The following is a 20973-nucleotide window of genomic DNA, read 5'->3' on the forward strand; positions in this document are numbered from 1 at the left end:
TCATTATCATAATGCAATAGATCCATAAAGTGTATATATCTCAGCACATGTACACTGTGTAAAAAACATAAGATCTGCGTACAAATATCATGCACAGAAAGGATTATACAAACTTTGTTGTGTATAAAAAGTGATACTTACAAAAAGTGTAAAGTGAATACACATACATATAAATACTCAAATAAAATACACATATTCTAACGTGGACATATAACTAAAGATAAAAAATGCATTAGTAACACTATAAAAAACATTTTGCCACTAATGACATTGCCTCTTATTGTCATCAATATGACAAGTAAAAAATCAATACTACATAATGGAGAAATGGAGCCATCTAGTGGGCAAAAAAACACCACTACTACCAAATTTAAATGCATATACAATCCTTAATGAACATATTCATGTCATAGAAGATCCACAACATTGGCATATAAAGCCATCCAAAATTACACAAATTTATAAGAAATTAATAAGACCCAAAGAGTCATTTAACCCTCGAGGAAAAAGAGTATCCAATCTACAGATCCACTGTGTCTCCAATTGCAGGAGTTTCCTTCCTCTATCACCACCCCTTAGTGACAAGGGTACATGGTCAATAATCTTATATCTGAGGGTCGCTATACTGTGTTTGTTATGCGCAAAGTGGCGTGCTACCGGTTGTTCACTACCATTAGTGGAGATAGCTGTTCTAATTGCCGATCTATGTTGAGCCATTCTGATTTTAAATTGGCATTCAGTTTTGCCTATGTAATATAGGCCACATGGGCATATAATAACATAGATGATGAATCTAGAGGTACATGTCAAAGGCCACTTAATTTTATATCTTTTCCCCGAGTATGGATGGAGTATGGTATCCCCGGTCTCAAGATATGAACACGTCGTGCACCCTAGGCACTTAAAACATCCATCTTTACGTGTCAAGAAATTGGGCTTAGGCATAGGTTTTAAAAAATTTGTCACATCAGTTTTAACCACCAGATCTTTGATATTTCTCCCTCTGGTATAGCTAGGTAATAGTTTAGTATTGTGCAAACACTTTAGCTCTGGATCAGATGTAATAATGGGCCATAACTTCTTAGCTCTTTTGTTGGTATATTTGCTCTTAACATCGTATTCATGGACCCATGGTAGCTGATTTAGCTTTTTGTCCTTGGGATCAATTCTCAATAACTCTTCCCTACTCAGACAATGCTTTTTGTCTAGCCTTAATCAATTCTTCCACCGGATACCCTCTCCTCTCAAATTTTTTAGACCTGATATCTAATTGTCACTTCCGGTTTTTGCGGACTTGCCGCGACCGGAAGTGCGGCTGCTGGACGGAGCTCAGGTGTGCATGGCGCCTGTTTAGTGGTGAGTAGTTATGATATAAATATGTCTGTTTGTTTGAATTGTGTTATTCTGCTGTCCTGAGGAAGGGGTGCAAGACCCCGAAACGTCGACCTATGATTGATTAAAAGTCCCTCGGCTGAGGGTTTCACGAGTCTTATCCAGTCTCCGAGTGCTGCCTATTTTTTTTGTACAGTGTATATATATATATATGTGTATGTATGTAAAAATGCGATGTCTGTCAGAAAACAGCTACAGGCGGCACTCCACGGTCTTTATAAATGAAGAAAAGTGACTTTATTCGCCAACGTTTCAAGACCTGGGCGGTCTTGTCATCAGGGTGCAAAAGTGTGACAAATAAGGAAGCTTACCTTAAATAGCGGTGTATTAACAATGGTGTCCATGAACATCCTCAATCCTGAATATTCAAAATATTCTCCAGTACAAACAGGAATTAGATAATCAACTTTTGGACACTGCAGTATATGAAAAATTAACATATGACCCTACTTTAATATATAAGTCGGAACTGGATTCCACTTTACACACGGCGGTACTTAATCAGCATCTAAGTTCTAATCTGCTAAACAACTGGTGCAACCATTTCCAAGAGTCCCGGTGATTTATACAGTCCCCCCCCCCCCGCAGTAGAGAGAGACTTAACAAGAATAAAAAAAAAAAACACTTACCTGAAAATCCCGCTCCTGGTCCCGCCGCTGTCCGCTCCTCCGGCCGCTTTCATGGGAGAGACGTCGTCATGACGACTTGTCTCCCATCACCCACTGCGGGAGCCGGAAGATGGCTCCCGCAGTGGGAGCAGCAGCAGCCGCTGAGAGTCTGACAGACTCTCAGCCGCTGCTGATTACACCAAACACGCAGCAGCCGGCTCCGGCGGCTGTGTGTTTGGCAGTGTGTAGCGCTGACCGAACTCCGTCCGGTCAGCGCTACACTTGACTCGGGTATAAGCCGAGGGGGTACTTTTTCAGCACATTTTTTGTGCTGAAAAACTCGGCTTATACTCGAGTATATACGGTAGATCACCTGTGCTCAAGCATGGATATCCTTAAAACATGGACTGTATGGCGGAGTTTGGGAACCTCTATCATATGGTCAGGAAGCAATTAGTTACTTATGTAGAATCAGTCATGGCTTGCGGTCACTGGGCCTGATTCATTACGGATCGCAAATCGGCCGATGGTACGTACTTGGTATGCATTGCAGTGCGCGTACGTGAGTTAGCATTGCGATCGATACAAAGCCATCACAGACTGAAGGACAGGAGGGTGTTTGGGGGTGGTGATGGAGGAGTGGCTGGAGAAACGTTGGCGTGCCTGTCCGTTTGAACGCCGTTGCATGGACGTGCATAAATTGTCCACTGCGACGGCATACACAGCTTGAGTACTCACTGCGTGCAACGAGCAATTTATGAGTAAGGTCATACCTGCTGTAATTGTGCGTGAGGGGCCGATGTTACTCGATGTTCCCGATGTATACACAGCACTGCAAGGTATTACGGATGTGACATAGCGGTAGTGGGCGTCTTTATGTTGGCTGTGCGACGGCATTGCGATAGCTTTCATTAGCATATTGTTTCAGCACACCTGTGTGCGTAATCGCAGCCGCGATTGCAATAGTTATCCGTAGTGAATCAGGCCCCACTGTTCTTTAATGTTTACACACTTTTTAGCCACGAACCAATGAGTGAACAACAAATACATTTTTTTACATAAATAGTTACATTTAGATTTTCTATCTTATCCCATAGATTTGATGTATCTGCGGTTTATCCTGAATTTAAGAAACCTGGTTCCTACACACAAGTACCTTCCTGCAAGAGGGCAACTTCAGAGACAGTGAGTACATATATGATACACCACTGGCTAAGAAACTCTAAAGAACATATTTCATAAAATATTAGGAGGGGAACATGCAGTAGCCAATGGCAACTACATAAATTAATTTGTGTCTCTAGAGTCCTGTAAAGTGATATCTGGTTGGTTGCTGTGGATTGAAACAGTTCATGCTCATTGCACCATGTTATTAAATAAGATCTAGTTGATGAAGTTGATTTTAGATTCAAGAAAGTTTATGAAAGATGTACAGTTCAAGGCTACATCCGAATAACAATAATGTCCTTTTAGAGGTCACAGGACACCACTTACCCCCTCTGTCCCTCATCTACCTAAGCCTCTGTTGATTGCAGGGCTGTATTTTATAGGGTAAGACTGGTTTTCTCTATATGTTTTTCTTGAGAAAGAAAACATTTTTCACGTTTTTTCTTATTTTTAAGTAAGAATGTGAATGTTGGACATAAATTGTATCTGTAAAAAGACTGTGATTTAATCCAGGCAAGACGTTTAGGGCCTGGAACCTATAATCCCTATAATCCTTTCGTTCTGGAGCGAGTTGCATCTACGCCTGGATGGAAAAGAGCAGAAGAAACAGAACGGCTGACTGTGATGCCACATGTCCTGTACAAGGAAACATGGGAGAGGAACCGTTTGCTGGTGAGGTGAAGCTGTAATTTACACTCTGGGAAACATGAATCAATTTTCTGAAACGTTTGTATGCTTGATTACTTTAGAAGCAAAACATGGGGCCGGGTCGATACAACATAAAGTCATTTCTGGAGCTAATGGAAAAGAAACCTGCCAGCGTGCGAGGACTGTGTAACACTAAAGATGTGCGATTCAAGGACGAATTAAAGGTAGAGCATGTTAAACAGTGATAGAGGAGTTCTAGGAATATGCACAATGATCCTCTACACATTGTGGGTCAGCCAAACTGTAGGCTAGTTCTAGGTACACACTGTGCATTTATGGGACCGATTAACCAATTCCCAGCCTAGTGCTGCCGGCGAACGGTCACAGTAATATAAGCATGCCCTGGCAGCGCCCCCTCTGTTTTACACGGTAGCTTGACCCGACGCTGGCGAAGCAAAGTATTTCCATTTTTGCATGTCCCCGTTGTCGGGTACAGTGTAACGCAATCTGAATAAATTACAGTAAGCTGCCATCTCCATAGAGATTTATAGGGGCGGGGGTAAGCCTCACAAACTGATTTCACTGGTGCTAATCTGTTAATAATGTAATAAAAGCACAGAAAAGCCCTTTGGTGAAAACACCAGAGAAAGGACTTTTCTCATCTTAATAAATAGACACCTGAATCAGTTCTGTACCCCCTTCCTGGCAGTGTGTGAATGATGTCACATGCAGATGAATGTTTGCTATGTGATCTATTTTGTTCATGATTCCTGTTTCTGTCCTCCACACAGAATTGTACCCCAGGACCTGGAACTTACGGCAAAGCAGGGAATCCACACACTCATAGAAGAGAGGGCTTCAGAGTCTGCCAGCTCCAAGGGTATAATGGACAGCGAAACGACTAAATGTGGCTCAGCAAGCAGCAATGTAAGTGATTATGGGATGAGAGGGGCCGTGTGTCATTGCTTTCCTAATGCACTGCTCATATTTCAGGAATGTGTGCCGGGACCAGGAACCTACAACCTAAAATGCTCCATAGATGAAACCTTGAAGCACGTTGTGGGTAAAAGAGGACCTTATGACCTATTCACCGGGCCAAGATCACAGCACATCCTGTACGGACACTTTGCTACACCTGTAAGTATGCTACAAAGTGGAACGCTTCCATTAGAGGTCATTGAATGGAAGATGCTGACCACATATAGTATGTACATGTATAAAACTGAATATAAGAAATTAGGGAACCAGTATATGACGAACGGTACAGGAGGTATACAATAGTATATGCCTGTACTTTTTTATTTTCAATTATTATATAAATGGTATACTTCTCTTTAAGTATTGTTTGTGATTTATGGCTACCATGTAATGATCACAATATTCCCTTGTTTAAAAAAATAAGAAAAAGCAATCTTCTCTGTTCTGTGGCCAACTTGGAAATCCAGAAGACTCTGGGCCTGATCAGAGATGGGTGATAATGCACAGACTGCGACTCTGCATGCAGCGGCTGTGCAATAATATGCTTATGCCACAGGTGGCGTCTAGTTTAAAATGACGCCTACTGTATGCATTGCAGATCCGAGGGGTGCAGCATCGGCTCACTCTGTGGGAACATCTGCCATCTGAGTAACCCTGTGTTGCAAGACGCAGACACTGGCCACGGCGTGCCTCAAAAACGGGGCCGACACATCTGTTTTCAAGACCACCCAGTCCCCAAACTGCCGCAGCTTGTCATTCATGTTGTGGCTTAGGGGGCACTGCTAGCGATCTCTCAGAACGAGATCTGCACATGCACAGATCTCACACCATTGGGTTTGCGTACATCTCTGAATAAGGCAGATCTGACCATCAGGAGGTGAGGTTGAATAACTGCACCCTATACAATACAATACAGTACAATAAAATACAGCCACCCACAAGATTTTATGACCTCTTGATCAAAGACACTGCAGGGGTGGTAAATGAATAAATTGTATGTGGAAATTGCCAGATTTGGCCAACTTTATCTGGAGAAACTTGTAACATTGTAGGTCAAATTGGTGTTATTATTGTCCCACTTGGTGCAGTTATGGGTGGAATGTCTATAATTGTTTACGATTAGGGAACTAATACAGAAAACATTTGAATTTGTTTATTTAAAATATATTTATGCAGCAGGCTCCATAGGGTATCCACAGGGTTACCTTGGGTTATAGTCCTGGCTTGGCCATCGGGCACCACACAGTTAACTTTGTGCTCCCAGCATGCACTGGGCCCCCCTCCTATAACCCCGCCCCCAGGCCAAGGCACCTCAGTTTCAGTTGGTACCCGGCCATAGTCGGGTCACTGCATGGGGGCTGCTGGCAAAAACAGCCCCGAAGTTAAGAAGACTGCAAGTGCGGCTAGTGGGGACAGTCCAGCGGAAGCCCCCACTACCCCCACCTACACCCCTGCTGGCGCTGAGCCACCGGTACTGAACCAGGGAACTCGGCAGGCTTTTCTGGGGGTCCCAGCTAGCAGGACTGTGGTCAGGTGCACAGGGAGCAACAAGGTAAGCACAGGGGGCGTCTGCGGACGGAGCCCACTGTGGCACAGTCCAGTGTCCTCAGGGCTGGGGGCTACCTGAGGGGTGCAGTTAGTGGAGCCAGGTACTCATCCAGCGCTACCACTAGACCACCAGGGATATGGGGCTGGAGCATTAAGGAAGCGCTCCAGCATCCTGAGGGTTAATGGCCTGCCAGAGAGGGTGCTTTTCCGGTTTTAGACTATGGGAAAGACCCCTCTCTCACTGCACCAGCTGCCTTTCTACTGAGGCTTGGCGCGCTGGTGCTTGGGATCCTTCCCCACGGCTCCGCCTACAGAACGCACGGTGGCCATCTTGGATGCACAGCAACGCTGAGTAGGAATGTGGAGCCTGGGTCCCCCACCATCCTACCTCTCCTACAGCTTAATGTTTGGTCAGGTAGCGCTATTCCCACTTCAGACTTAGCATCTGAGTGGTTGATGATAGCGCTGTTAGTGCAGGCAAGCGCCGGCTCTGACGTGCGCACGCGTGAGACCCGGCTAGCGACGGGCGCTCCGTTGCTCCGGGTCTTGCACCAAAACGGGGCGGCTATCAATTTTGATCGACAGCTCGCACCATTTTGGAGGCGTGGCGGGGGGGTGGCTTCACAAACTGAGGCGTTCCCAAGCGAACGCCTGCCGTTTGTGGGTGGCCCCACTGACATCACCAGTGATGTCAGTGGGAGAGCTTCCGGCTCTATTAGAGCCGGAAGCTCTCTGAGGCTTGCATCCACAAGACCCTACCACAAGCCCCGATGGTCGCGATGCCCTGGCCGGTCGCAATAGCTGTGGGTGGTCACCCACAGCTATGCGAGTTGCCTGGAGGCCGCACGAAAAAAAAACCGCCCTGAATCAGAGCGAGCGCTCTTTCAGAGCATCCGTCTCTGAATCAGGCCCTCGGTCCGCCACAGTACAGAACTTAACGGACGTTTTGCAGGTGCCCGCTCTACGGCCTGCTGAGAGACCATTAGTAGCGCCACTGTTACCACATTATGACGATGATGATGTCAGATGAAGGGGAGCTCCCGGAATCTGACTCGGAACGACCCACTTAAGCGGTTGAGTATAAGTGCAGGATTTATGTATCCGGGCTAATTAAAGCTTTCCGCAGGGTTATGGAGGATGACTGTCTCCCTGAGACTGCATCGTCTTACGCATACTTTAAAAGGTAAGGCGTCAGTTTTTCCTCTCTGGTCAGCTGGTGGACCATATGGAGGAAGCGTGGAAATTCCCAGGCAGAATGTTTCAGCCCCAAAAGAGACTCATATTCTTATCCCTTTGCAGAGGATTACTTCACTAAGTGGGACACCCCTCCTCAGGTGGATTCCCATGTGACACGCCTGATTAAGAGTGCAATCTTACCCATGCCGTCTATGTCCTCATTTAAGGACGTTTCGGACCGCAAGGTAGAGATTTACTTAACATCCATTTACTCTTTGGCCGGGGGATCCGCCAGACTGCTCATGGCGGTCTGTTGGGTGGCTTGGGCCATGGAAAAATGGGCTGATGCTTTTTAATCGTCATTCTCCTCTGATGCTTCTGAGGAGCAGACGGTGCTGGTAGTATCCGTGATTCTGCTACTTATATTAGCGAAGCAGCGTTGGATGTTAGCCTGCTTACTTCCAGGATTTCAGCAGCAGCAGTTTCGGCTTGCCGATCGTGGTGGTTACGTTCTTAGATTCCACGTCTGCATTCAAAGAAGGGCCTGGAAGGCTTGCCGTTTAATGGTCTGGTCCTCTTCGGCCCAGACCTGGATAAAATTGTAAGTACATTGGCAGCTGCAAAGTCTGCATGTCTGCCATCGCCTCAGGCTCCGTCTAGGACTGCTACTTAGGCTGAAAAGACGATCGTCCTCAAGGTAAGCAGAAGGTGCAGTCTTTTCCCAGGCCATCAGGAGCCACCAGGAAGACACCTTAGTCCAAGAAGCGACCTTGGAGTGCTAGACGCCTTGTCACCAAGCCTAGGGCAAACTCTCAGCATGAGTTGGGCCTCCCCTTGGGGAACCCCAGGGTGGGAGGCCGACTTCTTTGGTTTGCCCAGCACTGGTGGATGATTATCACAGACACCTGGGTCAGAGAAGTGGTTTCTCACGGGTACGCCCTCTCCTTCAACAGAAGGCCTCCCCATCAGTTTTGTTTCCTACACTCCGGAGGTAGGCCTTCATTCCACAAAGGCTCTGGAAATCCAGAAAGTGATAAGTTCTATGCTTCAAGACGGGGTCATAGTTCCAGTCCCCCCGTCCCTCAGGGGGATGGGTTCTTATTCCAATCTCTTTTTGGTACCAAAACCGAACGGTTCTGTCCGTCCTATTCTCAACTTCAAGGCTCTCAACAAGTCTCTGAGGGTCCCTCGGTTCAGTATGGAGACTCGACGTTCCATTATATTAGCTATGGAACCTGGGGATTTCATGGTGTCCCTGAATATTCAGGATGCCTACCTGCATATCCCCATTGCTACGGCTCCTCAGAGGTTTCTCAGATTTGCTGTATTGGATCACCATTACCAGTTTCAACCGCTGCCGTTTGTTCTTTCCGCGGCTCCGCAGGTGTTCACCAAGGTAATGGCGGTCATGGCGGCTCGCCTGCGGTTACAGGGGGTTCGCCTGTTACCTTTCATGGACAACCTGCTTTTCCTAGCAGGGTCTCCGGAGGTACTTCGCAATCATCTGCAACTGACAATATCGGTGTTGCATACTCACGGCTGATCGATTGGAAAAAGTCCTCACTGATGCCATCTCAGAGGATGATGCATCTGGGAGCACTGTTGGACTCTCAGCAGCAGAGATCTTCTCCTCTGTAAAGAAGATTCTCAGCCCTACATACCAGGTTACGTTCCTGTCTCCAGGGTCGCCAGGTGTTCATTCACTTGGCATTGAGATTACTGATTTCCATGGTGTCGACATTCGACATGGTGGAATATGCCCAGTTTCGTTCAAGACCTCTACAGAGGCTGATCCTCTTCAGATGGGATGGATCACATGGTCGGATTAAGGATTCTGCCTTTGAACCTCTATACACCCCTGCCTATACCTTCTGATATCCTGCCTATAAACCTCTAAGGACGACGCTATTTTGCGTACGCAGTTATACAGTAAATAAAGACTCCAGACCTAGAACCTGTGGTTCCAAAGCACAAAATATTATTCAAGCAAAAGTACAGTCAGTTACACGCTAGTTATAAGTACAAATTTAGCGCAAAGGAATTATACAGACCCAAGTACAGTTATACATACGCAGCGCTCTGGACCAGATGTAGGCATCAGCAAGAAACCCCTCGTCAATCAGCATTCAGCACGAAGACTCGAAACCCAGGGTCAGAGCACACATATTTATACCCTCCAGAAATAGACAACACAATAGAGAAGTTTGTTGCTAATACCATTGGTCCTAAAGGAGAGGGCATATGTTACAAGGCATTTAACAGGTTGGTTCAAATATACACAGTCCAGCCTCTAACAACTGGTGGTCTCTGGTTTCCCACCTCATGCAAATCCTAATGGTTGGTCATATAATGTTCATTTTGTTGCTTGAAGTCTCTGCGGTCCATAAGTTGAGAATGCCTGTTGCGATCTCTACATCGATGTTACCGGAATACTGTTGAGAGAGTATGCATCAGTACAATACCAAACATGGCTTACTTATCACATATAAAACCTTAGTTACAAAATAATCTTTATTTCATAGCAATTATAGTAAATGTGCATACTTGAATCTTATACCTTAAAGCTTTTGGAACCTTGTATGTGAATATGTAATGTGTGAGTATGTGGGGTTTGATGTAAAGACGCTAGTTAGGTTTATCTGATTTGGGGCAGATGTGCACGCATGCAGCTAATAAACAGCGTTCGCATGCAGGATATTGTGCATTCGCTACTGAGCGTCATGTTAGCAGCTTAACTGTGCATAATGTGCGGTGTTCATGCATGAGATTCCATACGGCAGTGTTCATTCCAGGAGTACTCAACTCTGAAGCGGACTTCCTCAGTCGACACGATGTACATCCAGGGAAGTGGTCACTTCACCAGGAGGTCTTCCAACTCCTGGTGGACAAATGGGGTTTTCCAGAGATAGATCTCATGGCCTCCAGATACAAATGCAAGCTAAGAGTGTACGGGTCCAGAACAAGAGACGCAGAGGCTCTCCTGGTAGACGCTCTGTCGGTTCGGTGGACCTTCCAGTTTGCGTACCTGTTTCTTCCTTTCTCCCTTCTTCCTCGGGTATTGAAGAAGTTCAAGCAAGAGGGAGGCATGATCCTGCTGGTGGCTCCAGTGTGGTCGGACGTCACTGGTACTCAGATCTTCAGAGTCTCTCCATAGACGCTCTGTTGCTGTTTCCTCAACGTCCGGACCTGTTGTCTCAGGGTCCTTGTGTTTACACGGATTTGAGTCGTCTGTCTTTGACGGCGTGGGTCTTGAGACATCCATGCTTCGGAAACCTGCTTCTGCCAGGATTTACCACAGGATATGGCATACCTTCTTTGAATGGTGTCGCCCCAGGGGGTACGATTCCCAGGTATTTCGGATATCCAGGGTTCTGGCTTTTCTCCAGGCAGGATTAGATAAGGGTCTTCGTCTAGCCTCATTGAAAGTACATGTTTCCGCACTGTCTGTGTGGTTTCAGTGGAGGATTGCTCCACTCTCGGATGTTCGCACCTTTTATGCAGGGTGCTCTTCGCATACAGCCTCCCTTTGTGCCTACTGTGGCTCCTTGGGAATTGACCTCCATTTGAACTACTGGGCTCAGTGGATCTCAAATGGCTCACAGCTAAGACTGTGTTTCTCCTGGCTATTGCTTCCGCCAGGAGGGTGTCAGATTTGGGGGCTCTTTCTGGTTTTTCACAGCAGCAGGGCAGTGCTTCGGACTTGCCTTGGGTTCCTGCCTAAGGTGGTCTATAGTTTCCACATTAATGGGGAAATTGTAGTGCCGGCCTTTAACTCACAAGACCTTGTGGTACGAGCTCTACGGTTTTACCGTACCAGTTCCCTTAGGAAGTCGGACACTTTGTTCGTCCTCTATGGTTTCCATAAGAAGGGTTGGCCGGCCAACAAGCAAGCGTTGGCCAGGTGGATTCGCATGGCGATTTCTGAGGCTTACAGTCATGAGGGCATTCCTGTTCCGCCCTCTGTTACTGCTCATTCTACGAGGTCTGTGGGTCCATCATGGGCAGCTCCTTTCTGCACAGGAGCGCCCCCACCGTTGAGGATACTGCTTTGGGAACTCCCAAGGTATCCCTGTGGATACCCTATGGAGCCTGCTGCAGAAAATAAGAGAGATGGTAAGAACTTACCTTTGTTATCACTATTTCTGCAAGGTCCATAGGGTTCCACAAGGAGCCCACCCTGTCGCCCTGTGCTTCATATGGGTCTGGTTCTGGTCACCGATTTTCCATCTCCCTGTTGTGAGAATGTGATTCTTGTGTATTCCAGACTTCCTTCTCTCTTTTTCTCTCCTCCTATGGCCTTGGCTTATTACTGAATTGAGGTGCCTTGGCCTGGGGGAGGGGGACCCAGTGCATACTGGGAGCACAAAGTTAACTGTGTGGTGCCCGATGGCCAAGCCATGACTATAACCCAAGGTATCCCTGTGGAACCCTATGGACCTTGCAGAAATAGAGATATCAAAGGTAAGTTCTTACCATATCTCTTATTTTATATTATTTATATATATAATAATCTCACAAGTTTCACACTATGGGGCCGATGAGGGGTTGAATGTAAGTTGGATGCAGTTATACGCTACTGTGCGCACAGGAAACTAATGTGGTTGATCACCTGTTTGCAGAGCTGTACGCATTTATTTATTTACATTTAGAATATATAATGCTACGCTTTACAAAGAACAATTCAGTCCTTCACTGCCCCAATGGTTCTTACAATCTATGGTCCGTATCCCATGAACATACATACACACTAGGGTCCTTTTTTATCAGAAGTCAGTAAATCTACGCTATGTTTTTTGGAGTCTGGGAGGAAACTGGGAGAGCCGAAGGCCTTGGTCAGGAACTGAACTCCTGATCTTGGAACTGTGAGTCTGCAATGCTAACCACTATACCAACTGTGCTGTCCCATCTGTTCAGCCCACTGTCCCTATGCATTTGCTCGCTTTCATAGACACCATTGTTATGAATGCACCAGTCTGATAACAGCCATATCGCTGTGTACACACTACTCTGCATAGCATGCAATTCTGTTGATAGGCCTGCGAAGCGGTCATGCGACTGAGTTGCATAGGACTCAGCTATGGAGCATACACAGCACAAAAACACTCAGAAGCCAATTGCAAAACAAAGTTACGTTCAAATCTGCATCGGCCCTTACATTGGGTTTCCTGTTCTTTGGAGAACTGGACACAAACTGCCTCATCTTTTTTGCATTTACTTTATAAGCATAGATACTGTTTTACATACCATGCCTACCTATAAGATTAGTGCTTTGAGTGGACATCAGGGACATGAATATCCACAGGATTTTTTTTTTATGCAAAACTCGGCCTTTCTGCTATCAGTGCTGCTACGCCAATCATGTGCACAAAATTCTACTAGGGTCGACCAACAACGGCTCTGTTATCCATGGCTAGTGGTTTCAAACCATCAGTAAGAAACCATCAATGATTGAGCCATCAATGGTTTAACTCTGCGCATGCGCTGAACACAGCCGGCATTAGCCATTTGGATTTTGCCATTGATGTTCACCATTGGTGGCCTCCGATTGACGGTAAAACTAGTTATGATCGACATCAGACCATCGATGGTTGCCAATCATCAATGGTCGATGGCCAACCCTAAATTCTGCTTCTAGTATTCCTGATTCAATACAGATGGAGGTTAAAAATATGACTGAATGTGCTAATAGAAGTGTATGAAATATATTCACAGTGCACATGATATAGCTTCAGAACATCACGTGCTAGACTCAACCCACCTACATTCTCCCAAAAAGGCAAAAACAAGTGGCCAGAATATGGTGGTTATTCTGTGTGTGTATTTATGTCTGTTTCATTATATCCCTAGGAATGTTATCAGACAGAGCTAGGATACTTTGATGCAAAGTCATTCATTGAAGATCTTGAAAATGATCAAAAAAAGAAACATGGCAAGTTTGGAACAATTCATCGCTTTCCAAAAACTCCAACGGACAGGATATTCTACAGCTCGCTTGCCCACTGTCCCCGGCCACTTGTCAGTATTCAGGATTTGATTATCCAGTACAAACCATTTGCAGGATGTCTGCTTCAAAATCTAGCCTGTATTACCATGGAAACTTGGATGGGTGTGAATGTATACAAATGCACCCTTTATGCAAATGTACACAACTATGGATGGGCCATATAATATGTTTCCATTACTTAATTGCATATTAAGACTTAGCATGATAAAATAGTATTTTGACTCCTGGCTGTAACAAGTGTTTTGTGCACTAACATTCCTGTAAGCTCAGAATTTGGGTTTAGTTGGCTGAATCCCATGGATCTAAATGAATCCCAAATGTTTGAGTTGCTGTTAAGGTCCATCCAAGTCTCCAACAGAATCCTGAATTTGATACATTCCTTAATACAAAATGTATGTACTGTACATATAGAACACAGCTTTCCAGAGCTGGTTATTTAAAAGGACTGCACATACAGTATGTTAAAGATGGAAGGAACTGAGGGGCTAAATAAGGCATTGGAACTGCTGTGCTGGTGTCTATTGGGCAGCATGAATCGTGCAGAAATGATATATTGGGGAAGCTTATACTTGGCCATCCCACTCTTGCGTCTCATATATAATTATAGTAGCCCACTGATGCTGGCTGGTGATCACGTACTTTCATGCAAGTGCTACACCACATATGCTACATAAAGGTAAATGAAGACACTAGGGGATATATTTAATAAAGTGAGAATTTTTAGAGGTGGATATGTTGCCCATAGCAACCAATCAGATTCTACTTAACATTTAACTAGAATCTAATAGTTAGAATCCGATTGGTTGCTATGGGCAACATCTCCACTTCTAAAAACTCACTTGAGTAAATGTACCCATTGAGCCCTATTATGAGTATGTTCCAATGCCGATATTCTCGCATTGGTCAATGTTTTTTCAACTTTGCATGCGTTTAAATTTCAGCTTGAGCGTCCCACAGTATGTGGGTACAAAGTCGCAGGACCCAATGATACCTTTGCATGGAATCAGAAATGTATTGGGCATTCCTGAACGGTAACTGGGAGGTGGCTCTTCTGACACAGGAAGATGCATCTTATGGGTGTGTTATGGGAGTTTTGCGGGTGTGTCGCAGGAGGGGTTTTGGAATCAGATGCTTAATTGCGTGCATTGGAGGCCACACTCTGACGGAGAATCTGCACCTAGCAGTGACGCACCAAGCAGTAATGTAGCACCTACAGATGCACAAAGTGGCTGTCTCAGTCCTTGCACATTCCTGCGCACGGCTGTACACCAAGTGCTTATTGTAGAATTAGCATAAAGTCACAGGTGAGACTGTGACAGAAGAGCGCAAACACGTACGCCACTTTGTCTGGCTCAGAATCAGTCCCTAGAGGGAGCAATAAAGTGCACATGGTTAGTGGGGTGATCTGTGACAGTCCTCCTAGTGACTAGCTTCCAGTATCAATACTAATGACACCTAGGCAATAACATCTGCAATGTTTATGTACGCGCAGCAAGAGTTCTTACAGGAAGTGTCTGTGCGGCCTGTTATGCCTGTGTTATACTAATATACTGTGTGTCACTGCATCTTGATCTATTGTTTTTCATGATAGCATTCCCCAGGTCCTGGTTCCTATGATGTAAAATCAGTGTTCGCTTCTGTGAGGCAGTCCTCGGTTCCCTTCCTGACCTCTGCTAAGCGATTTGACAGAAAGTCATGCAGAGTCCTCTTTGGAAGTAATGTAAGTTTATTGTGCATAGAATATAGATGTTCTTTTTATTTCTGCATTACTGGTGCTGACTCGGCCTAAGTTAGCTCTTCCTAAGATTTTGGGTTGCTCTGCACAAACTTACACAGTAACTCCCTGAGATCTATGGGTATTTCGCACTCACATTTACAGCAAGCTTTTTATTTTTTTGCTTTATAGTATAAAAATAGTTTCAAATACTTTTAGCATTTTCCTTCTGTTCGCCACGTTTATGAATATGGACCCTGAATTAGTACTGTCTTCAAATTGAAAGCTTATGTCTTAGACAGAGTATTAGAACCTCCGGATTATCCAGTCCCCTTGTTTCTCACATTCAGTTAATCTACTGTACTTGTCACATTGCAGAACCCAGTCGGCGTTGGTCGATACGATATCAACAAACCCACAAGTGGCAAAACTTACCGATCCGCATTTCTCTCAAAAACCGCACGCTCTTTCTCTGATCGGGAAAAAGAAAAAGCTTTCAAGTGAGTTACAATTTGGTTCTTTTGCATTCAATGGTTAACATACCCTAGTACAGTGGTTCCCAAACTTTGTTTGGTACATGGTCCCCTTAGGTCCTCAGCATTTTTTTCACAGCATCCCTAGGCCAGGGGGGAGCTATTTACTAAGATCAAGTGCATTCCAATCAGCTCCTAACTGCTGTGTTTGAAAAATGACAGCTAGGAGCTGGTTGATTGGTACTTTAGCTTTGTCCACTTTATCTCCATCTAAAGCTTAGTAAATAGACTCCTCCATTAGCTTCGAGGTTCTGTTGGAACCTTGTGCACTAATACAATGTGGGTCCTATGACGGGAATTCCTAACACGTTTTTTCTTGCACCCCATAGAGGTGCAAGCAAGAGTAAGCTAGACTTTTCATCAGTAATAACCTGCTGTGTGCACAGTTGGAACTTCATACTTAAATGAATCTCCCCCCAAAAAAACATAGGGGGAATAGCTGGGATGAGGGACAATGGGAGATATACCCACAAAGGATTGACAGAGAAACAGGTACATATTACATTTTGGAGATAGAGAGGGACAGATAGGGACACAGAGAGGGAGCAGAGATGCACACAGAGGATGTGACAAACTTGGGTGGGTGGACCAAAGTCAGGGCTGGACTGGTGAAGAAGAAACAATGAATTCTCCCATCAGGACAGGAATCTGTGCAGAGCGCTCATTCACCCTTGTTGTATTGGCAGCAAATATTTGGTGCTCATTAACCTCTTCTCACTTTGCTGCACAGAGAAGGAGGGAGGAGAAATGAGAAGACAGATGGGGCTGTACAGCACAGCCACACACAAGTAGTGCAGCCTGTGTAATTGGCTGCACTCTGACGTTCTAAGGCTAACAGGTAGCACATGGCCCAGCCTACAAATATGGTGGCCCAAGTAATTTATTTGCACCCCAGGTACCACAGAACCCAGTTTGGGAACCACATCCTTAGTATAATATATACTAACATGTGATTAGCAACCAGTGGGCTCACTGAGGCTAAAGAGCTCTAGATGCTGCCTTTAATTTATTCAAACTGTACTAGAAAAACTGATTGGTTGCTGAGTTACAGCAACTTTTGTGTTCTGTTATCTGTGCATCAGTCTCAGAAATGTCCCCCTCAGTAGTGTATTGTTTATACATCCTCTTAACATGTAAGTTGTGCCCTACAAGAAGATGGACTTGAATTCTCATTCTGACGGCCATTATATTTTCTAATTCCACTGTTTGTTGTTCTAGGGAACGGATCCAGAGATCACACAGTACTTTGCCTGTTCAGCCATTAGTAGCACCGGCTAATGGTCCTCTACTACAATCTACTACTACATGAGAGAGAGGATGAGGCTTACCGGACATCATTTTGGCTGAGAACTTGAAATGATGGATAATCTAATGTTTTATGTGTTAAGAGGAACTGTGGGAATTAATCATTAACATCTTAATGCAAAAATCTGTCTATTGCTATTAATTGCACACGTTACTCATTTTCATCAGGATAATTGTTATATATAGTGGTCTGTTTCTTATATGTTCCAGGAGATATTCAATAGTTATTACCTCTTGTTATTTTATGAAGCACTCCCAGGTTTTCCAACAGCTCAATTCATAACACTGTCCTTCAGTGTAATTGAGGGATTCAGCATGGATGGGTAAATGAATTAGAGTCCTATGAGGGAGTAGTCACTGCTGTTATCTTTCAATAATAATTGTTGGCAATGATATCCCCCTTCGATTAAATAACTTCACCATTGACACTATAACAGATTTATATTCAACTCATAGGGTGCTACCGCTAATAACTACAACATGATCATGTTCAATGAAATGAGAAAGGAAGTTATACTATGGTGGTGTACATAAGTAACCCACTAATTATATACTGCAATACAAATTTTAATGATATATTAAATAATAATATACTAAAAGCCCAACAAACAAGAAAAAGAGGTAAACAAAGGAAAGCCATAGTAAGTTTTTCAGCGAATAGAACTCACAGTATTATGCTTTAACACACTAGAAGGATCCAATTTTAAAACCACACTTTATATACATGAGTGCCTCCAACTTGAAGTATAAATGAATGACAGCACAGTAGAAGCAGATCTCACTACTTGTACTTATGTGGATGACAAAGGAAACGAATCTGAGGAATCTCCTAGTGGTGCAGGACATAACCCTGCTCTCTGGTAGGAAGATGTGCACTACTATGGTTGGAGAGAACAAAGATTTTATGCAGGGCTATATTTTATTGTTGTAAATGTGAGTGTTTTTTTATGTGAAAAATATATCTGTAAAAGGCAGAATACCAGATCTGTTGTTTCCCTTCATTTTCCACCACAATCGCAACCAGAACCAGAACCAAACCCACCACTTATTAAATGTACCCCATGGTCTATAGAGGAGATAGTTCTCCTACACAAACTACAGGGTCAATGCAGAGTTGAACGCAACTCTACCGCAGATGCTCCCTCTTTACGTGCATGGAAAAGGATGCGTATGTTCGCCTGGAAGCAGAGCTGTACGCATCTGTGCTCTGCCCTGCCCACTATCCATATGCGTAGCTTATTACTTATCAACATCAGCTCACACGTGCACCAGCCTATACTTGGGGTAAAAGAATTGTCTGAATTAGCTGTATTTACGCTTCCATCCAACTTTGTATAGCCTGCAATTATGCACTGTAAGGAAATGCAAATATTCATACCACATAAATTGATATACAATTAATTAAAAAGGAGGACTTATGACTGTTAGAGGGAAATTAATCAGACCCTCTAAAGTAGGGGTGGGCAATAAGTGGCCCCCCAGCTGTTGTAGAACTACAAATGCCAGCATGCCCTACTAAAACTGTTACAATGCATGCTGGGATTTGTAGTTTAACAACAGCTGGAGGGCCTCTTTTGCTCTAAAAAGAGTGGACAAGTGAAGTTGCCCATAGCAACCAATCAGCTCCGAGGTAGCATTTATCTAGTATATTCTATAAAATGATAGGTAGAAGCTGAGTGGTTGCTAAGCCCAACTTATCCACTCTTTAGAATGTTTGATACATCACCCCCCAAGTCATCTACTATAGCATACACTACACACATCACATCTCACACACAGAGTTGTGGAGGCTTACGCTACTTCCCACAAGGTTGCCTTATAATTACATCTTTCTCACTTTCCTGTACCTCTGTTCAATTCTTTTGTATTTTTTTCCCTAGTATTTAAAGCTCTAATATAGGTGGCGTGATCCTGCAAGTCATATTGTAGGACATCAGAGCACCCATGAAAGTGTTACAGGAGCACAGAAGAGAGATATATGTGGAATCTTTAATAACTAAATGTGCGAAAGTTGTAATATTCTGTTAAAAGGACTTACAGTTTGATGTGGTCTTTGATGGAACCAAGTAAACACCTGCTGTCACAGCACCAGCAATATACCCACTTTCTACTAGTAGTTTGTGCTGGCTCACATGGGGGATGGGTCTAGTGAATACCCCAGTATGGAACAGGGCCACCCTAAGGACATAATTTGCTTTGTTGTGAGCTATGCACATTCTGTGGCCCCCTGGCTCCTCCAGGCAGCAACTGAGAAGTTTGGGCCGAGGTGACAATAGAATCATGAGACATGTTGTTAGGGATAGGCCGGGGGTCAGGAGCTGGCAGCACAGCACTGGGAATCAGTACACAAACCAAAAGTCAGTCATTAGCAAGTGTAGGGTTCAAAGTTGTACGCTAATCTGATGTTCACGCAATTGAGCGATTATCGATGATCTACGCATGCGTCACAGCCACAATGAGCACACGTGGCGATTGAATTGCGATTACGGTGCAGTGATTTGCAAGTGATGGACAGGAAGCGAACATTTTGTGGGAGGTAACTGGGAGTGTCAACTAAAATGGAGGTATGTTCCGGGCGGTTCTCCAGCTGTGTCTGTGATCCAGTACGCAGATAACATGGCTCTGGTGGACATTCTGATTGGCCAAAGACTCACTCAGGGAGTCGATGTTTGCATTATCTGTGTCCGATGCAGCGAATGTGCACGCAATTGCGGCAGGTGTGATGGCTCAGGTGGGCATCTCAGTACAAGTCCCGGCCGCTGTGCCATTAGCATATTCTCACAAATCCTCAACTGTGAAAATCTCATCTGTGGCAGCAATAGCGCACAGCTCTGAGTCAGCATTCATTCATAGATCTCCGGGGAGCCAATACATGGAGTAATGACCGGTAATCATCAGAGACGAGATGGAATACAGCGAGACCTGCAGGAATGCCAGGCTTGGTACTGTCAATAAGAGAGAGGTTATTTCATTTAATAAATAAAATTATCCACCATCCATGCGCTTTACCGTCGCAAAACGGCATATAGCATCCGCCTGCATCGTAAATCTCTTCTTCCACCAGATAGAGATGAGAGGATACTTGTGATGTGGGCACTCCTGTAACTGCCTGATATCACATCGCATAGAACTGAGGGCCTGATTCAGATCTGGTCGCAAGCGCTGAGCGCTCGCAACGGGGTCGATGGTGGCCCACAGCGCATGCGCACAACGGAGCCAGCTCCGTCGTGCGCATGCGCGAGACCCGGCTAGTGACAGGCACTCCGTCGCTAAGGGTCTTGCAACAAAGGGGGCGAGCTGTCAATGTTGAGTGACAGCTCGCCCCCTTTGGTGGGCGGGCCGGGGGGGTGGCTGCCCAAACGGAGGCGTTCCCATGAGAACGCCTGTCGTTTGGGGGCAGCCCCACTGACATCACTTGTGATGTCAGTGGAGAGATTCCGTCTCTGTTAGAGCCGAAATCTCTCTGGGGCTTGCGGCCACGAGACCCTACCACAAGGGTCTCATCGCAAGCCCGATGGTCGCGATGGTCTTGACCATCGCGACCCTCATCATGGCCGCTCGCATAAGCTGTGGGTGGTAACCCACAGCTATGCGAGCGTCCATGAGGATGCTCCTAAAACAGGTAGGAGGGCCCTGATTCAGAGCGTTCAGCTCTGAACCAGGCCCTTTATCCCCTAGTTGGGAAGAGCACGTGCTAGCTCAAATTTAAATTCCAGTGTAAAAACAAAATTGCTCCTGGACATAGCTGCATCAAGCTCAACTCATAGGGCCTGATTGATCACGAATCGCAATTGCAACCACGTGCGCAGATTGGTCGATGGGGCGTACTGCACTTGCGTATGAAACGCCGTGTGCGTGATAGCATTGTGATCGCACAGTGATCACCCACGCAGAAAGAAA

The 20973-nt window shown here is 45.1% G+C and overlaps 1 protein-coding gene across 1 annotated transcript; it reads left to right on the plus strand.

Moving 5' to 3' along the window:
* Positions 1–3103: 3103 nt before the first annotated feature.
* Positions 3104–4720, plus strand: LOC148516995 (ciliary microtubule-associated protein 2-like). Its single transcript, XM_088479344.1, has 4 exons — positions 3104–3185; positions 3681–3839; positions 3917–4039; positions 4607–4720. The coding sequence occupies exons 2-4, from the start codon at positions 3792–3794 to the stop codon at positions 4718–4720; spliced, it is 285 nt and encodes a 94-aa protein (XP_088335470.1). The 5' UTR covers positions 3104–3185; positions 3681–3791.
* The last annotated feature ends 16253 nt before the right edge of the window (positions 4721–20973 follow it).

The sequence above is a fragment of the Taudactylus pleione genome, unplaced genomic scaffold (genome assembly GCF_031769625.1).
Source record: "Taudactylus pleione unplaced genomic scaffold, aTauple2 ptg000230l, whole genome shotgun sequence".
NCBI lineage: Eukaryota > Metazoa > Chordata > Amphibia > Anura > Myobatrachidae > Taudactylus > Taudactylus pleione.

Coding starts and splice junctions, on each gene's coding strand:
- LOC148516995 (XM_088479344.1), top strand. CDS start 3,792: ATGCCACATGTCCTGTACAAGGAAACATGGGAGAGGAACCGTTTGCTG. Junction 3,840..3,916: donor GGGAGAGGAACCGTTTGCTG/GTGAGGTGAAGC, acceptor TGATTACTTTAG/AAGCAAAACATGGGGCCGGG. Junction 4,040..4,606: donor GATTCAAGGACGAATTAAAG/GTAGAGCATGTT, acceptor TCCTCCACACAG/AATTGTACCCCAGGACCTGG.